At 42.1% G+C, this 15,772-nt stretch overlaps 1 protein-coding gene across 4 annotated transcripts in view; it reads left to right on the top strand.

The window, feature by feature from the left end:
• Nucleotides 1–11,666: 11,666 nt before the first annotated feature.
• Nucleotides 11,667–15,772, top strand: part of ZC3H12C (zinc finger CCCH-type containing 12C) — a 47,310-nt gene continuing 43,204 nt past the window's right edge. Inside the window, exons 1-3 of one of the 4 annotated variants that reach the window (XM_035327002.1) lie at nt 12,094–12,233; nt 13,379–13,525; nt 14,224–14,361. Coding sequence is in view for 2 of the 4 variants with exons in the window: in XM_035326954.1 (XP_035182845.1) it covers nt 11,760–11,870 (111 nt within the window). In the remaining 2 variants the exon portion in view is untranslated. Of the gene's footprint in view, nt 11,871–12,082; nt 12,234–13,378; nt 13,526–14,223; nt 14,362–15,772 lie in introns of those variants that run through there. The other 3 variants (XM_035326973.1, XM_035326954.1, XM_035326992.1) reach the window with 3 other exon arrangements.

The raw sequence follows: 15,772 nt of genomic DNA, 5'->3' as shown, positions 1-15,772 counted from the left end.
CTGCACTTATTACATACCACCATAGGCTAAGGGATTGATAGCATAGTTCCTACCCAGCAGACCCCATCAAGTCAAGCCTGGCCTCATCTTCAAGAGCTGGATCTTGAGGATTTTGCGATAGAGGCTTGTCCCAAACTGGCCAGGATTTCATTAAAAGCAGGATCATGAGTGTTCTGGTACCAAAGGCAGATACGTGGCCCTGATGCGTGGCACCTCCCTAACTCCTGCTGCGTCCATAATTGCGCTAATGTTTTGTTACCAACACGCATCTCTTTAGGACACAGTGTGGGTGTTTCTGGTGGAACCTCCACCACGATCTGAAGAGTTCTTTCAGGCATTTTCACACAGCAGTTCACTGAACTCCACCACCCTTGGGAGCTGAGGCTACGCTTGTTAGTCAGACCATGTTGCGGCCCACACTGAATGCGTATCGCCCCGGAGGCCTTTGGCACAGCCAGCGCTGTGGGCCCTCAGCAGTTCCCAGAACAATGGCCTTCATTTCCATTTGCCACAAGCAGTGAGGCAGAAGAGTCTTCCCTGTGCTGTACATGTTTATAGACAAGTGTAAATTGTTCTTACCTGACACCTGTGAGGGCTGAAGCACCACCAAAAGTCCTCATTTACTGAAAATCCACACGTGACTGCTGACAGAGGGGCCACTATCCATCCTGCACTGTGTACCTTCTTCCAGATCTTCTAAATTCATTTTGGACTGTAATAAAAAATGGCAACTTTATTTTTAATTGAACCAGGATGGCGGTCACAAAATATTGTAGTTAATGTGGTGTGTAGATGATGAAATACAGGAATATCTGGGGGGAGTTCAAGACATTTACATGATTCATCACCCTTTTTAGGGTAGGTCTAGCACAGTCCAAGTATATTTGGGCTAGGAAAGGACTCCTGAGCTGCCTTTTAACCTCCACCTAAGATGCCACTCTTTCATAACGTGTTTTGCATAAGTAATTTTGCAAATTGCACATTGTCACTTACATAGCAATCAAGCAAGCTAATTTTCAGTGGGGCATACTAAAAAATCAGATTGGAAATCATTATGCCTCTTGAATGTGCTAATCTTCGCACCCTGTGGCTTTTTAATAGATGGTAAGATTTCACCCAACAACAGTGTGTCTAAACAGTAACAAACCTTCTAATAACACAGAACCAAACCTGCTTGATGCCACTCTGCCTTGGGTTCAACAGCCTGAAATGCTAAAGCAAATTCAGACCGACTACAAACAGAACAAACACCAAGTAAAAGCAACAGCAGTAACTAAAATTAACCTGACATTTCACGACAGAAAAAGGGAACCAGTGTCAGGGCCTTTTCCACATTCTGGCTCTCAAATGCTAAGCAGTGCACCATGGTTTTAGTTTGTTCAAAGCATTGCCTCTCACTGCTTTCAGAGAAAAGCTGTCATTTGTCACAGACCACCTACAATATGGCTAATCCTAAATTTTGAAAGGCACTGGTGGCATACTTAGAATTGCTATTAATTATTACTTGGAAGAAGTCAAAATCAGAGAAATTGGCTAGAAAACACCTCAATGTTCACGAAAAAGAACTGTATGGTTTACGGTATGCATCGTTGTGCTAGTACAGGCTGGGCCATCAGACCTAAAGAGCCTTCTGTCTGATAGGGAAGAGGCAGATAGGAAATAGTTTTGACTCCTGGAGAAAAGTTTAAAGAACTGAAAAATAATCTCCACTCCAAATCAGGATAAGAAGTCTTTGTGTCAGTTTTAAAAAGATGAAATGATTTGGGTTTAAAAAGAGATTTCGCTTCAGTTTCGATGATTTTGTTTTCTCACCATCCAGTTTCAGTAGAAAAGTCACTTTCAAACGAGAAAAAAAATGGGATTGTCTAGATATAAATCTTGAAATATCTCATTTCAGATCTCCAAAATCCATGGTTGTTCAGATCACATGTCTCTGACTGTGGCACCCATCTATCTTTACCTGTTCTAAATTAGGAGGTATGAAGGGGACAGATCCTCTCTGCATTTTGTGTTTGTCAACACCTAAGACGGCAAGTCCTTGATCTCACACTAATAAGCTTGTGGCATATCATTAACACAAATAACAAATAATAATCAAATATTTGGAAGAAGCAGAAGAATTGTCTCATGTTACATGTGAACTATGGTTATTAGTAGTATCATAACACTAATAAAATCAAGGAATAATCAAGGTGGTATGGATTACCACAAACACAAGCACTGTTTGCAGACACTCATGCATTCTCCCACACCCCTGATATCAGTTTGGTCATTTGCATTTTCTTTATATTACCTTTGGCCTCAGACAGCTCTCCCCTCTTGAAGTTTGTTCCGTTTTTATTAAAAAAATGTTCTGAGTTTCTTACAGATTGACACATGAACAATTGGAAGATTCAGAAACAATTATCCCCCATAAGATGTATGATAGTAATAAGGATTTTTTTTTTGGAACTATTATAAAGCATTTAAGCAGTTTATAAAAATAGAACTGAAAAGAGTAATATTTCTGAACACTGAGCTACAATGGAGTACATTTTTAGATCCACTTGCTTTTTAGATATATGTAAAAATCCTCTCAATATTCCTCCGCCACCCATGAACTTGAAAATTTACTCCACCACATCAAGAATGAAGGCAATACCTTCTTAAACTAGCAGTCTAGTAAGTTTCTTAACAGCACTTTTGGCATCTTATTTTTGTTAACCTTGTTTCAAAGCATTGTGTGTACCATCAAGAATCCACCAGCACGCTTTTGCTGATGTGGTGTTTGCTGATTTTGATGCTCTCTGTGCAGGCACTGTGGCTCCCTGACATCCAGTGCCAAGTTTTACAGCACACAGCTGTGTGAGGTGTGATGCAATTTTTTGCTCCAGTGGTGATGTAATGGAAGAGGGCTTTTCCTCTGCTTAAATTCCCCATTCACTGTCCTAAAAGATAAGTTGGGGTTCCCACAGCATACATTTAATGCCATGTAGTCTCTCTTCTACCGCATGCTTAGTTTCAAGTTCCTTATTATAAGAACTACATGAACCAAATGGAAGGAGCCCAAAGAGGAACAAAAAGGATGATTTAAGAACAAACAATGCTAAAGGAAACAGTGGGCTTGTTTCACCAATAGAACATGAGAGATTACATGACAAATATAAAATAAGGGTAAAGGGCGTGACAAACAGGAAAGGAATAAACTGTTCACCATACACGTCCTGTAGATGAGACAGAGAGAAACAGCTTTGGATATAGGTTAGACTTTAGGGGCAGTTTGTCCAGCTCATCTCTAAACACCATACTGTAGACAACTGACTCAAGCTCTGGATCTCCACTTCCAGCAGAAACTTAAAAACTTACAGTATTTGTAGATATATACCTGTAGACCTCTACACATGCTGAGTATTTGAAACTTTCCCAGGGAAATGGTTCTAATAGTACAAACAAGTAAGTGCTGGAGCATTTTGCCTGTAGAGTGTATGGAATCTCCACCAGCAGGTATTCTCAGGAAGAGGTAGGACAAACACATTTAGAACTAATTTAGGTGGAGACAATCTTGCTGTGGAGTATAAACGGGTGGACAAATGATGTCTCTTCTCATCCTATTTTCTGTGATTTCTATGATTCTGCACATAAGGATGTACAAAATGGCCAAGGATGTGGGTAATAGACCCCAAAGTCTGGGGCATTAAAAAGGTGAATGTATAAAGCTGTTATTGCCTCCTGAGCAATCCATATACATTGGAAAATGTTCCATTAGCTCAAAACCTGTTACAAAGAGAAATGAGAGTGAACATAACCCAGAGGAGGATCCGAGAACCTGGATGCTCAGTTGCAACTATCGTGCTATTATCATCTCAAATGCAATGAATAAATATATAAATATGGAGATGGTTCAGTGCTTGCTTGCTTTCAGAACTTTTTTCAAAAAAAAAAATAATGGACAGAACATTTATTTAAGTGGAAAGAAGAAAGAAAGTAGAGATTCTTATCTCTCAGGAGATGATGCATAAAGAACAGCAACTATGAGGAGAGAAGATATTACCAGTGTCTCATTAACAATAGGCAAAACCACTAAGAAAATGGTAACGTCATGTACTTAGCAGCTTTTGGTCAAATTGCATAGTTCCTGAAAAAAAAAAAAAAAATGAATTCTCACTGCAACCAAAAGCCATTTTGTTTGCCTGTGGAAGCTGTTCTGCCGTGTTCAACCCTGAGCCATCGTGAAGCAGAAATATACATGAAAAAAATATCAGGAAAGAAAACGCTAGCATTGACTCTTCTTTTGCGTCAGTAAGATCAGAATTTAGCAAAACAAAGGAAACAAAATTGTATCGCTTCAACTTGTAAAAACACCAACCAGCTACAGTACTGAGCTATAAAACTTACAGTAAAAAATACTGTCAGGTGAAACCACAGAAGATGACTAAGAGGCTGCAGAAGGACAGAAAAGTTTTTCCTCTGCAGCACTCTGCCAGTTTTTGCCATCTGTTAAATTTACCAATAGACAAATTTTACTTACAAATTCACTGGGACACTTTGATTTGATTTTTTTTCAAAGATACCAAGTTTCAAATTTGTTACACACTTTTCAGAAAACATTCCTAGTTTTGTGACAGGTGAATCTCCTCTCCCCACCTCCCTTAAGCAATGTTTACCCCAGAGGAAAGCCACGGTTCCAGTATGCCCCAAAATATTAATACCACAATTAAACAAATCAAAGGACCAGCTGCTGGAGCAAGACACAGCCCTCTTCTGGTTTGGGCACTTGAGTTTCCTGCACATGAGAACCAAAGTGTAGCATTATTTTCACAGAATCTGGATGTTGGTGCATGATCCTCCTTGACATGAGAGCCCAGTCCTAGCCAGAATTTATAGGAACAGTCAGGTTTAGGTTCACTGGAAATTCTAGTTGACTTTGGACTATCTGAACATTATCACTCAAGCAGTTGTCCATTTTAAATTTTGGCGTTTAAAATATTTTAAGGTAGACTAAAGGAAATTTCAGTGTTTTTCTTTTTCCTTTTTTCTTTTTTTTTTTTTTTTCTCTTAACCATGGAATCAAAAAAAACAAATAAAGATGGAAACTCAAATCATTTTACATAATGAAAGTTCTGTAAAACTTTTCCATCTAAAAGTGCTCCATTTTTTAAGGATTTTGACTCCAAACTTTAAATACTATAGCAACTATTTTTGTTCAAATTTGCATTGCTTCAAAACACAGACACCCAAATGTAAATAAATGGGATGAAGGTATTTCACTCTCCCATCTTCCTTCTTTGCCTTATCCATTAAAAGTAACAGATGAATATAAGGGGTAATAAAGCCCTTCCTAAAGGAAGGACAAACCCCATACACTGGGTTTCTTCACCACCTTCTCCCAGCACTCTCCCCAGCCTAAAGGGGACCTTTGGAATGAGGAACTACCCCCCAGCACCGATGTTCCCATGGCTATGCCATGCCTCACAGCTTTCCAACAAGCTCAAGGTGCCTCCTGTCCTTTCCGGGCTCCAGAAGCCAACATACACACATCCTGCTAAGCGAAAGCCCGTCAGCATTTTCCGAACGTCAGATTCCTGCTTTCCTGTTCTCTGCTAGGAAGAAGATTCCCCTCGGTTTTCAATCATGCCCCTGGATATGCTGACAGTGAGTAATTCTCCTTCCTGCTGGTGCTGTGGAATTTTCGCAGCCCGCGCCTCTGACCTGCCCTGACCCACTTCAGGGATCCCCCAAGCGATGGCTCCCAGCTGCAGGAAGGACCTTGCATTTGCTCGATTCACTCTCCCGCAGGCACAGCCAGGGAATTACTTCTCTGGCTCCCCCACCCCAGCGTTACTGACACATCTTGTGGCTTCAAAAAGCCTCAGGGTTTTGATTGCTTTTTTCACGATGAGGGGGAAGGTGATAATGCAGGCCACGCTTGTCTGCGTCCACAGATGTATGAGGCAGTCTTTTTTCTTTTTTTTTTTTTTTTTTTTTTTTAACTAAAAAAAAAATATGCTGACTCGTCAAAGGCAGATTTCTGCCTCCTGCTTATCCTTTTGATCACCTCCCAGTCTCACTGTCTCCCACAGTGCTGTAAGGCTGCAGGAGCAGAGCCCTGGACAAGTCAAAGTGTTTCAGAGCTTTCCCAGTAAACAGGCTAATAAACATTAAAGGATGAATGTTCGTGCTGGGACACGGGTCTTAGCCCAGCCCCGTATCTTTCTCTGGCAGCAGCCAGCTGAGGAAGTCCTCTGCCAAGCACAAGAACCAAACAAACATAAAAAGCTCCAGCAGGGAGCTTACGGCTCAGAGCTGTCTTAGGGACTTGCTGAAACACAGATCTCTGCTCCTCGGTTTTCAATAGCTCTAGAGGGATTTTTATTCCATGAATGACTCTGCTTTTTTTTTTTTTTTTTTTTTTTTTTTTGGAAAACATTGGTAGTTGCAGGGAATTTCTCCTTCAGTTACTCTGAAACCTGACATCTGACAATTTCATCTGATGCTCCCTAATTCCTATATTAAGAGGGACAACAAATAGTTATGCACTATTGATGTTTTTCATGCCATCCGTGGTTCACAGGTCTCTCTCATACCCTCACCTGGCTGCGTGTCCTGTGCAGGCTGAAGAGTTCAGTCACACCTCGTGGAGAAGCTGCTCCACATCCCTGACCATCCACGTCACTTTTCCCTGCTCCTACTGTCTGTTTTGAGATACAGAGGTGAGAACTGCTTACAGCATCCAAAAACCTGGAGCACCATACACGTGGACAGTGGCATAATGATGCTTTCTGGTTTTTATTCTTTTTTAATACCGATTTCTTTCAGCCACTGTTGAACACTGACATGTTCATTATAACCCCAATGTCCTTTGCCTCACATGAGGTCAATAGTTCTTCATCACTGGATTTTAGTTTTTATGACCTTGAAAAAAAATAGTATCATGAATTTTTGCCCCTTTGTTCCCTGCTTCTTTTTCCACATTACTACAAATATGGTGGTCAGCACAGGTGCAAGTACACGGACCTGTGCAGGTAAAAGAAATGGGCAATACATATTCTGTGCAGAAAAGCACTCTTTTAATCTTCAACAGGGAAAAAGTACAGAAAGAAAATCTCCGTTCTTTGAAAGGATAAAATGACTGTCCAATTTTCCAAAGTTGCCTTTAATGGGAGAAAATGTAGGTTTAATCTCTTAATGGACATTGTCTTTAAATCTACACAAGTGATGTATTCAGCATTGGCATTTACTGCAATAGCATTTTTATTCCAGGGTGCCCAAAATGTGCATGGGTCTACACTCGCAGACATGCTGATTTAAGGCTGTCGCAGCAAGTAAGATCTACTTAGACTAGATAGCATGGTCAGAAAATAGAAAACCTACCATGCGTGCTGTCTGTTGATCAGATCTAATAAGTAAACAAATGGCCATTGTTCTTGGTATAAGCTATTTACATTAAATTGAAATGCATAAGTGGGTATTAAACTACATTTTTGAATCGTAATTCAGTTTTAATTTAAAATTTAAAAGAAAATGTTACCTAGAAAATAAATAACACATCACAGTTCCCATTAAAAATTCCTATGAGCTCCTGGCAGAGAAAACAGGGGAATTTAGGAGAGTGTGCATGAGTTAGGTCTGGAATACAAGTAACGTTTTACAAATGGAGTGATTTTATCTAGTATATGTCCAAAGAATATCAGATTTATGTTAACATTATGTAGGGTTTATGTGGAACGTGTTTGAATAGACTGAAACAGTCATCTAAATAATTTTTATTGCATGTTTGACTCACACAAAATTATCAGTTACCTCAGCAGCTTACTGCAGTACAAGTCACCAACCCGTGTCTCTTGCAGGCTGCCAAGAAAATGAGAAAAGCTTGGGTCTTTGACTATATTTAAGCGAAAAATGGAACAAAACATTTTTTGCCTTCCAATGGGCACAGAAATGACTGGGGATCCTACTTGAAAAGAAAACAGAATGTACAATGGGACTGGATAAATGAATGGTGATTAATGAGGAGCCTAAGAGTACGCATGATCACAGAAAAATACCTCTGCGATGGACTTGGATTAGTCACCTAATCCATCCTCTAATTCCAATGCCAGATCAATAGTACTTACTACTTGTCCAGCACATCCTTAAAGACATCTAGTAATGGAGACGCTACTACACCCTCCGCATGTAAAGCTGTGCTTCACTAATGTTACCATTAAAAAAGCTTTTCCTCCCTGATGCAATTTAGGTCCATTACATCTTACTCTACCTACCAAGAATAGATTATTCCCTTCCTCTTTGCAATGGCCTTTTAAGTACATGACGTCTCTTAGCATGTCTTTCCCCTGCCCTCTTTTATTTAGTCCAACAGCTCCAGCTCCTTTCGTCTTCCCAGCCCTCTGCTTGTTCTTGTTGCCACCTGCACTGTCTCCTGTTGGCTCCCATCCTTCCTGGGCTATGGTGCACAAAACTAGCCCTTCCGCTGATGTCCTACCAATACTGAGCATGGGTCTGCACGTACTTCTTCCTGGGATGTTTACTATTTTTGCCACAAAAGCACATTGCTGATTTATGTTAAGCTTGTGGCTTACAGTAGAGTTCAGATTTATTTCTGAATGGTTACTTTTTCACCAGTTCTTCTTCCTGAGTTGGTGCAGTTTTTAATACCTGCCTAAGTTAAGCAGCTTGCTTTTGTCGCCCCTCACAAGGTATGCCTTGTTTTTTAGACCAGTTTTGTATTTGTCAAGACCCTAACCCCTTCCTCCAGCATGTCTGTAATTCCTCCCAGAACTGAACAGAACCAAATCTAGATTCCTAGAGGATCTTATGTGGTGCATCCATTTTGACACAAACCCTTGACACCTACTCTGTAGGTATGGTTTTCTAACTATTTCAGCCCCAGTTCCATAGCAGCTCTGCACAGACCCCGTTTCCCTAGCTTTTTATGAGCATACCAAGGTGCAGTATCAAACAACGTGACATTACATCTTTGCATGACTCAGTTGCTGTGGTAACATAAATTAACAAAATGTACATTGTCGTAGCAGCTTTGTCATAGCAAGTATGTAGGCTTTTCTACGCAAATCATGGCAGAAGCAGCACAAGGATCTGAGATGAAGAAGTTAAGTGGACAAAATGTGGTGGCTGAAAATGAAAAATAATGACAGTGGGAGGCTAAAGCAAGAGCTGACAAATCTTCTAGATGTTTTAAGGATGCCAGTTTGGAACCAGGGAGCACAATTGCGTTTCAGTGAAGAAAAAAAAAAAAAAAAGGAAAGGATGAGGGTCTACTTGCAAAAGGTACTCAAAATATTGAAGCAGGTGGCCAGCAGGAAATAGACTTACCATTTAGGATCTGAAAGTAAAGCAGCAGTTATCAAATAAAAGCAACAAGCACTAACAATCACTGTGTTGAAATCCATTATCTGCTCTGGCACATCTGATGAGAACAAGCTGGATCAAGAGAGTTTTGAGCAGGGAGTAACTGAAAGAAATGGACTGGCGTGGAGGAAGGCACGTAACACAGGTTTCCCAGGACAAGGGGGTGAGTAGGTTCACTTACAGGGCAGCTTGTTGGACAACTGCAGTAATAAAAGAGGCATTTTCTATCCAACAGGCAGAAAATATTCAAGTCATGGAAAAAAGCTGTAGCTAGTACAGGGGGAGCAGAAATGGCAGAATAAATGCACAGCACAATTGAGAAAGTAAACAAACTTTGAAAATATTAATATGCACTTTTTAATTAAAAGAAAAAAAAAAAAAAAAGCAGCTGTGATGCAAAGTTGCTAAAGCCAACCTGAATTAATAGAGATTCATAAAGAAGGGAAGGGAAATTAGAGTTAACATGTACAGGAGGACAGATGGTTTCAGAGAAAATGTACTGTTTATAAATTCTTCTGATTCTGTATTGTTACATTATAGTGATGTAAGTACAGATTCTGGAAATGAAAAAGATTCTGGTTCCAGCACGGGGCAGCTGGTCCTGTTTTCCCTCTTCTTTTTTAAGCACTGATTATGCTCACGAGTGCATTGTCAGTTATTAATAACAACTTTTTCCTCCGTTTACGTACCAGGAAAGGGTTGTGCAACATGTGAAAGTCCCGGACGAGCTACTGAAGTCCTGAGTTTCAGCAAAACCTGAAAAACAGTGGTGTGGGAAGAACAGCGAACGTGTGTAATGGGGAAACAAACTCAGAGGGAGAAGAGAGGCATGGGAAGTTCTGGAGGCGTATGAATTCCCAGCACCTGACTGTCCTACCAAGAGGAAGACTTTTAACTCCTACAACGTTCCCTTCCAGGTACTGCTGCTATATTTGGGGGTTGTGATCATGGGACAGAAAAATCTTGGATTCTGACTCCCACACTTCTATTTTAATTTGGAAGCAACTTGCTACTTAAGTCAATAGAGAGGAAATGGGTTTTTGCCAATAAGCAATCCAGTGACATCAAGCAGCTCATTTCATTTAAACTCACGTTTGAGCAAACTTAACTCATGCTTACAACGAGCACATTTTAATCAGTTACAAAGGTACTGGAGGTTTACATAATCTGAAACAGGAGATGAGGTCAAAAAGATCCTTTAGACAAACTCACTGGGAACTAGAGTTTACTAAGGAAAAAAGTTAATGTGAAACTCTCTTGTGACTTTAAGTAGTTTCAAAATCAATTCCAGTCTCTCTCTCTTCTTCTGATAATTGCGAATCATTTTCTTCAGTGCCGCAGTGCTTTTAACTGACTCATACACTCCTCAATCACCAGCAAAGCCTTCCATAATAAGCAGCAAAGTGGAACTGCAAGTGTCTTAATTCTTTAGTCTTGCTTTCATTAATTTCCTCTTCTAAATTAATATTCTTAGCTGCATTTGGACACCACTCTGACATTTCTCAAACAGCATCAGCATGTCTGGGACTAAGGGTACAAGCATTGTCTTTTTTTTAGTAGAGGTCTCAAACTCTTTCTGCCCAGCCAAGTAGTAAACCACAGTCAGCCTCTTGCACCAAGCTGAACCTTCCAAATCATGCTCAAGCAACCTGGGGATGAGATACAGAGAAACTGAGCAAATATTGTGCTGAATAATAGAACAGACAAAATCATGCCATCCTGCTTACAGACTCTGTCAGCTCTATGAGGGAAGCTTTATTGAAATATATACAGGAAAGTGACATGGCACTGTTTCTCTAGAATGTTCTGTCTAAGTAAATCTATCACGTTTTACAGGAAAAATGAAACCTGCAGAGTGGCCTTTCAGGCTGGTATTTCTGCAAAGAATTCATTACATGCAAAATTCAGAAATTTAGTCCATTTTCTGCTGGGTACCTAAAGAATTCTTTACAAACTTCAGTAGTAGGATACAAGTAGGCATTGGAGTGGGCTGCCCAGGGAAGTGGTTGAGTCACCATCTCTGGAGGTCTTTAGAAGACGTTTAGATGTAGAGCTTAGGGACATGGTTTAGTGGAAGATTTGTTAGCGTTAGGTCAGAGGTTGGACTGGGTGATCTTGGAGGTCTCTTCCAACCTAGGTGATTCTGTGATTCTGTGAGTGACTAACGATTACATACACACTTTGCGCCTGTGAGTAGCGATGGCTTTATGTCATATCGTGTATACGCTCAGTCAGCTAGCAAGCCACAACCACAACATCAGCGCTTCATTCATATCTTCTAACCACCTTCCTGGCGCGCAGCCACGTCTGCACGAACACAGAAGGCACAGTAGGATGGTGCGAGGTAGATGGATTACTTCATCTCCACACAAGTAACAGCGGGGTGGGAGGAAACACCTCCTATTTAGAACATGGGACAGAAATCGAGCTTTCTACCAACTCTGCCACAGACTCCGTCTGCGGTCCTTGCCAAAGAGCTCTCCCACCTCTGCTCCTCCACCTGTAAAGACAAGGACAGTGAGGTACGAGCACACTCCGGTCGCAAAGCTGTCTGCCAGCACCTCGCCGATGGCAGCCGGGCGGGCCTGGAGGACCGCAAGCCCAGGCCGTGCCGCTGCCATGGCCGGGGGGGTTCATCACGGAGCCTCCCCTCCAGCACTGGGGTAACGTGTGGGGGCGGCACCACGGCACCCACCGCCCGGTCCCTCACCGGCAGGTGCCGCCCGGCAGGAGGAGGAGGAGAAGGAGGAGGGGGAGGAAGAGGAAGAGGCGGTGGCTGGGCTCGGGGGCCAGGCGGGCTGAGGCCATGAGGCGGGCGGTGGCGGCGGGCGAGGTGGCGGCGACCTTGGCGGGGCGGGCCGCCCTCCGCCCCGCATGGCGGCCAGGTGGGTGCCGGGGGGACGGGGCGGGCGGCGGCGGCCATGGCGGCAGCGGCGGCCCCGGGGCCGCCCATTGCCGGGGCCGGGCCGGCGTGCGGGTAAACACGGCCCTGCCCCCGGCGCCTCCCCGAGGTCGCCGGGGCGGCAGAGAAGCAGGAGGAGGAGGAGGAGCAGCTCGGTGGAGGTAGGAGACGGCGCCGTCCGTCGGCCCCGGGGCCTCGCGGTGCCGGCCCGGGGGTCCCGGGGTGCCCCTGCCCCGCGCGGCGGGCACTCGGAGGTGCGGGTGCTGGGAGCCCCGGAGGGAATTAGAAAGTTGGTTCGGGTCCTCTGCCCGCCCAGCCGTTCCCCTTTTTTATTATTATTTTTAATAAGTCAGGGCAGCGGGGGTTTTACTCCCTGCTCGTGGGCTGTGCAGGTCGTGTAGCCAAACCCGTGGTAGGCAGCCACCTCAGAGAGCACCGCCAGAATCATTTCCAGGTCCAGCCGAGCCTTTCCAGGTGCAGTTTCTCTTTAGAAAAAATAATAATAATAATTTCCATTCACCTGTGTGTTTTGGACTTGATTCTGCAGACAGGTATGAGTAACGTCGGGCATGTACAGTTGCATTTGTGGCACCGTGACGTTATTTTATAATGCCCTCCGGCGAGGAAACTCTGCTGCTGTGTTTGTGCAGCGCCCACGGACGGCAGCCGGTCCCGTCTGGCAGTCCTGTGCCTGGCCGAGGCTTGGTGGTTGTGGTAAGGCCAGGTAGCCCACGTCAGATATTGTTGCTGAAAGTTGGCTTCAGCAAGTCAAGCCATCCTGCTGAATATCGGGTCTTCTCCACGAGGGGAAGTGTTAAAGTTCTGTGTCCTGTCCCCTTGGTCCGTGTTTGCAAAGTGGAGCAGTAGTTCATAACTGGGAATCTTCATGTAAAACAATTAACAATGTGCTTAAGAAAGCACTAGGTGTACAGTCTTTTGATCTGGAAAGAAAATAAACCATTCATGTCTGGGTTTGCACAGTGCCGGGATGCTTCCTCTTTGCCACCTGGCATGTGCCCGTAGAGCACTCCAATGAGCTTACTATAACCCTTCTTCTGGGACAGCATTAGGTAAAGCTTAACAAACCTTTTTTTTTCTTTTTTTTTTTTTTTTTTTGTTCTGTGTGAGGATGCTCTGAGATGAGATTCCACCTCAGCAAAGTGTAAGGTAGTGAGCCGATCAAAATTCAAGCATGCTGTCATTTTGAAGAGAATTTGTTATCTCAGTGCAAAACAAGTTCACAGCTATTTTAGTATGCTTACATTACTTTTACAGGTAAATGTGATTCCTCTTCCTTCTCCCTTCCCCTTCTTTTTCATTAATTAGAATTATTAGTGTTGAGAAATCAAAAACTTTTTTTTTCTAGTGGAGATAGCTGAACCAATCAAGGCATCTCACCTGCCTATAAACCTTGTCGTGTTTATGGTGTCAGTCCAATGTGCCTGTTTCACTGTTACTACTACACTAGACACCTATAAGACAGCAGTTACTCAGTGGTTGTACAATAAACATTACCATTTTTGATCCTTTTAGAAAAGCAGTTATAATTTATGAGGTCCTGGTAGACAGAACTCCTCCCCCCCTTCCCCCAAATTTTAGGCATCTCCAACTTGAAAAGGTTTAAAGAATTGTGGTCTTCTGATATACATGCAAAGAAAAGTGGAGTTTATTTAAGGTGTGCAATTTAAAAACAAGCCCTATACGTTCAACCAGACAGAGCATGAAGGATTATCTAGACTTGACTCATCTGTGTATATTGTGCATTTTAAGCTGAACACTGAGCTGAGTAACAGTCCACTGGAGTGATTTCACTGCTCGCTTTTCTGGATTGTACCAACTGTTGAAAATGTTATTGGCATTCCAGAGCTGTTTATTTCTTTGAAGGAAACTAGGCTAGCAGTTGATGAGACTTGAAAAGACTGGAGACTCAGCTCAATATTTGATTAAACCATTTGCTGTTTAATTTTACATAGGTAAGTGAAAAACCTTACAAGATTTTCTTCACTGATATCTTACCTATCGTACATGCAACTGAAAATACCCTTTAAGCAAGCTGAAACAGAAGAGTTCAAAGTCAACTTGAAGTGAAATGAGGAACTTGCTTGGCTCAGGTCAGTTTTTGTTGTATTCAGAAATGGCTACAGATTAAAAAAAAGAAAGGGCACATGTCATTTAGGTTGATTTCTTACATTAATGAAGTTATAAAATCTTGTTCAGTATTCTCTGCATCAAATCTGTGACTTGTGGCTTGAATGAATACTTCTGAAAAAATAATAATAGTAAGAAAAAAACAAACCTACCTTCAGTACTTCAAGTCTGTGTAGATTTTTCACTGCTTATGCTTTTCTTTTTTAATTATGACAGATCCTAATCTGAATTTTCTAGCCTCAGCTACTAACCATGGATCTCAGCCTGTATTTTAATTAATTCTTGAAAGCTGAGCTACTTGAAAAAGAATGACAATAGTAAAAGAGGTGGGGGTAGAGAGTTACAGTAATCAAAGGGAAGGTTGGAAATGCGATATGTCAGGTTATGGCATAAAACCTACCTTTTCCTGTTCTGTAAATATTATTCTGCTGCTTTTGCTGTTCGGTGAAGCAATGTCCCACGTGTAGCTAGGAAGTAGTGGATAGGGGTGGGTTTTTTTGTTGTTGTTATTCAGGAGATATTTCCTCCTTCACTCATTTCCGTAGTGTTTGTTGCCATGGCAGCTGGCCAGTGGCCTTATTAGTGATGAAGGTGGTTACACTTCTTTTTTTGTGTCTTGTGATACTGGAAACTATATCTGAGGTACCAGAAGAAACAGATGTTGTTCACAGACTGTAGCGAGCTGTTTCTGTGAAAAGACAGAGATGTTTCTGTCCTTGGACTGAAGTTATTGTATAGTTATGTGTTATATTTCTTACTGTGTACTGCGTAGTTCTGTTTAAAATGCCTCCCGTCTTCAAGCATGCTAAATATTTACAGTGAATGTACTACCACTGCCATATGTTTGAAGTGAGTAACCCGTTAATTGAACAAGCCTCTTTTTTTTATGCTTGAAAGAATTGACACTTCTTTTTAGTTATTAAATTGGATGTTGAAAGTAGTGTATAAGAAAAGCAGAGGTAAGATGGTGTAACAAGAAGTGGAGTCATTTTTCTTACCCCCCGGTCATTTCCAGTTAGCACGCAGATAGAAAATCAATTGTAATCTGCTCATAATTGCCTTCCTGCTAGAGTTACGAGGCATCTCTCAAATTTTCCTTCTCTTCCCCCTCCTCCTTTTCTCCTGTTATTTTTTTTCCCTCTCTCCATGTTTTTCCACTACATATCTTGTGGAATAGGCAGCTCAGCAGGGTTAGAGGGTGAAAATACCATATGGATGTTTTCCCCCTTAAAGCTCTGCATCTTTAAGTACTGTTATATAGCATCTTGAGGCTCTGTCAGAAAGCATGTTCTGTGCCATGTTGTTTATTGATGAGCAGAAACTGATGAAGGTTTTCATAACCTTGGGGCTTTCTGCTTAGATGCACTAGGCATT

Source organism: Oxyura jamaicensis, chromosome 1 (genome assembly GCF_011077185.1).
Source record: "Oxyura jamaicensis isolate SHBP4307 breed ruddy duck chromosome 1, BPBGC_Ojam_1.0, whole genome shotgun sequence".
Classification (NCBI taxonomy): Eukaryota; Metazoa; Chordata; class Aves; order Anseriformes; family Anatidae; genus Oxyura; species Oxyura jamaicensis.
Note: the sequence above shows the minus strand (reverse complement) of the source record. Positions and strands in the feature narration are given on the sequence as shown.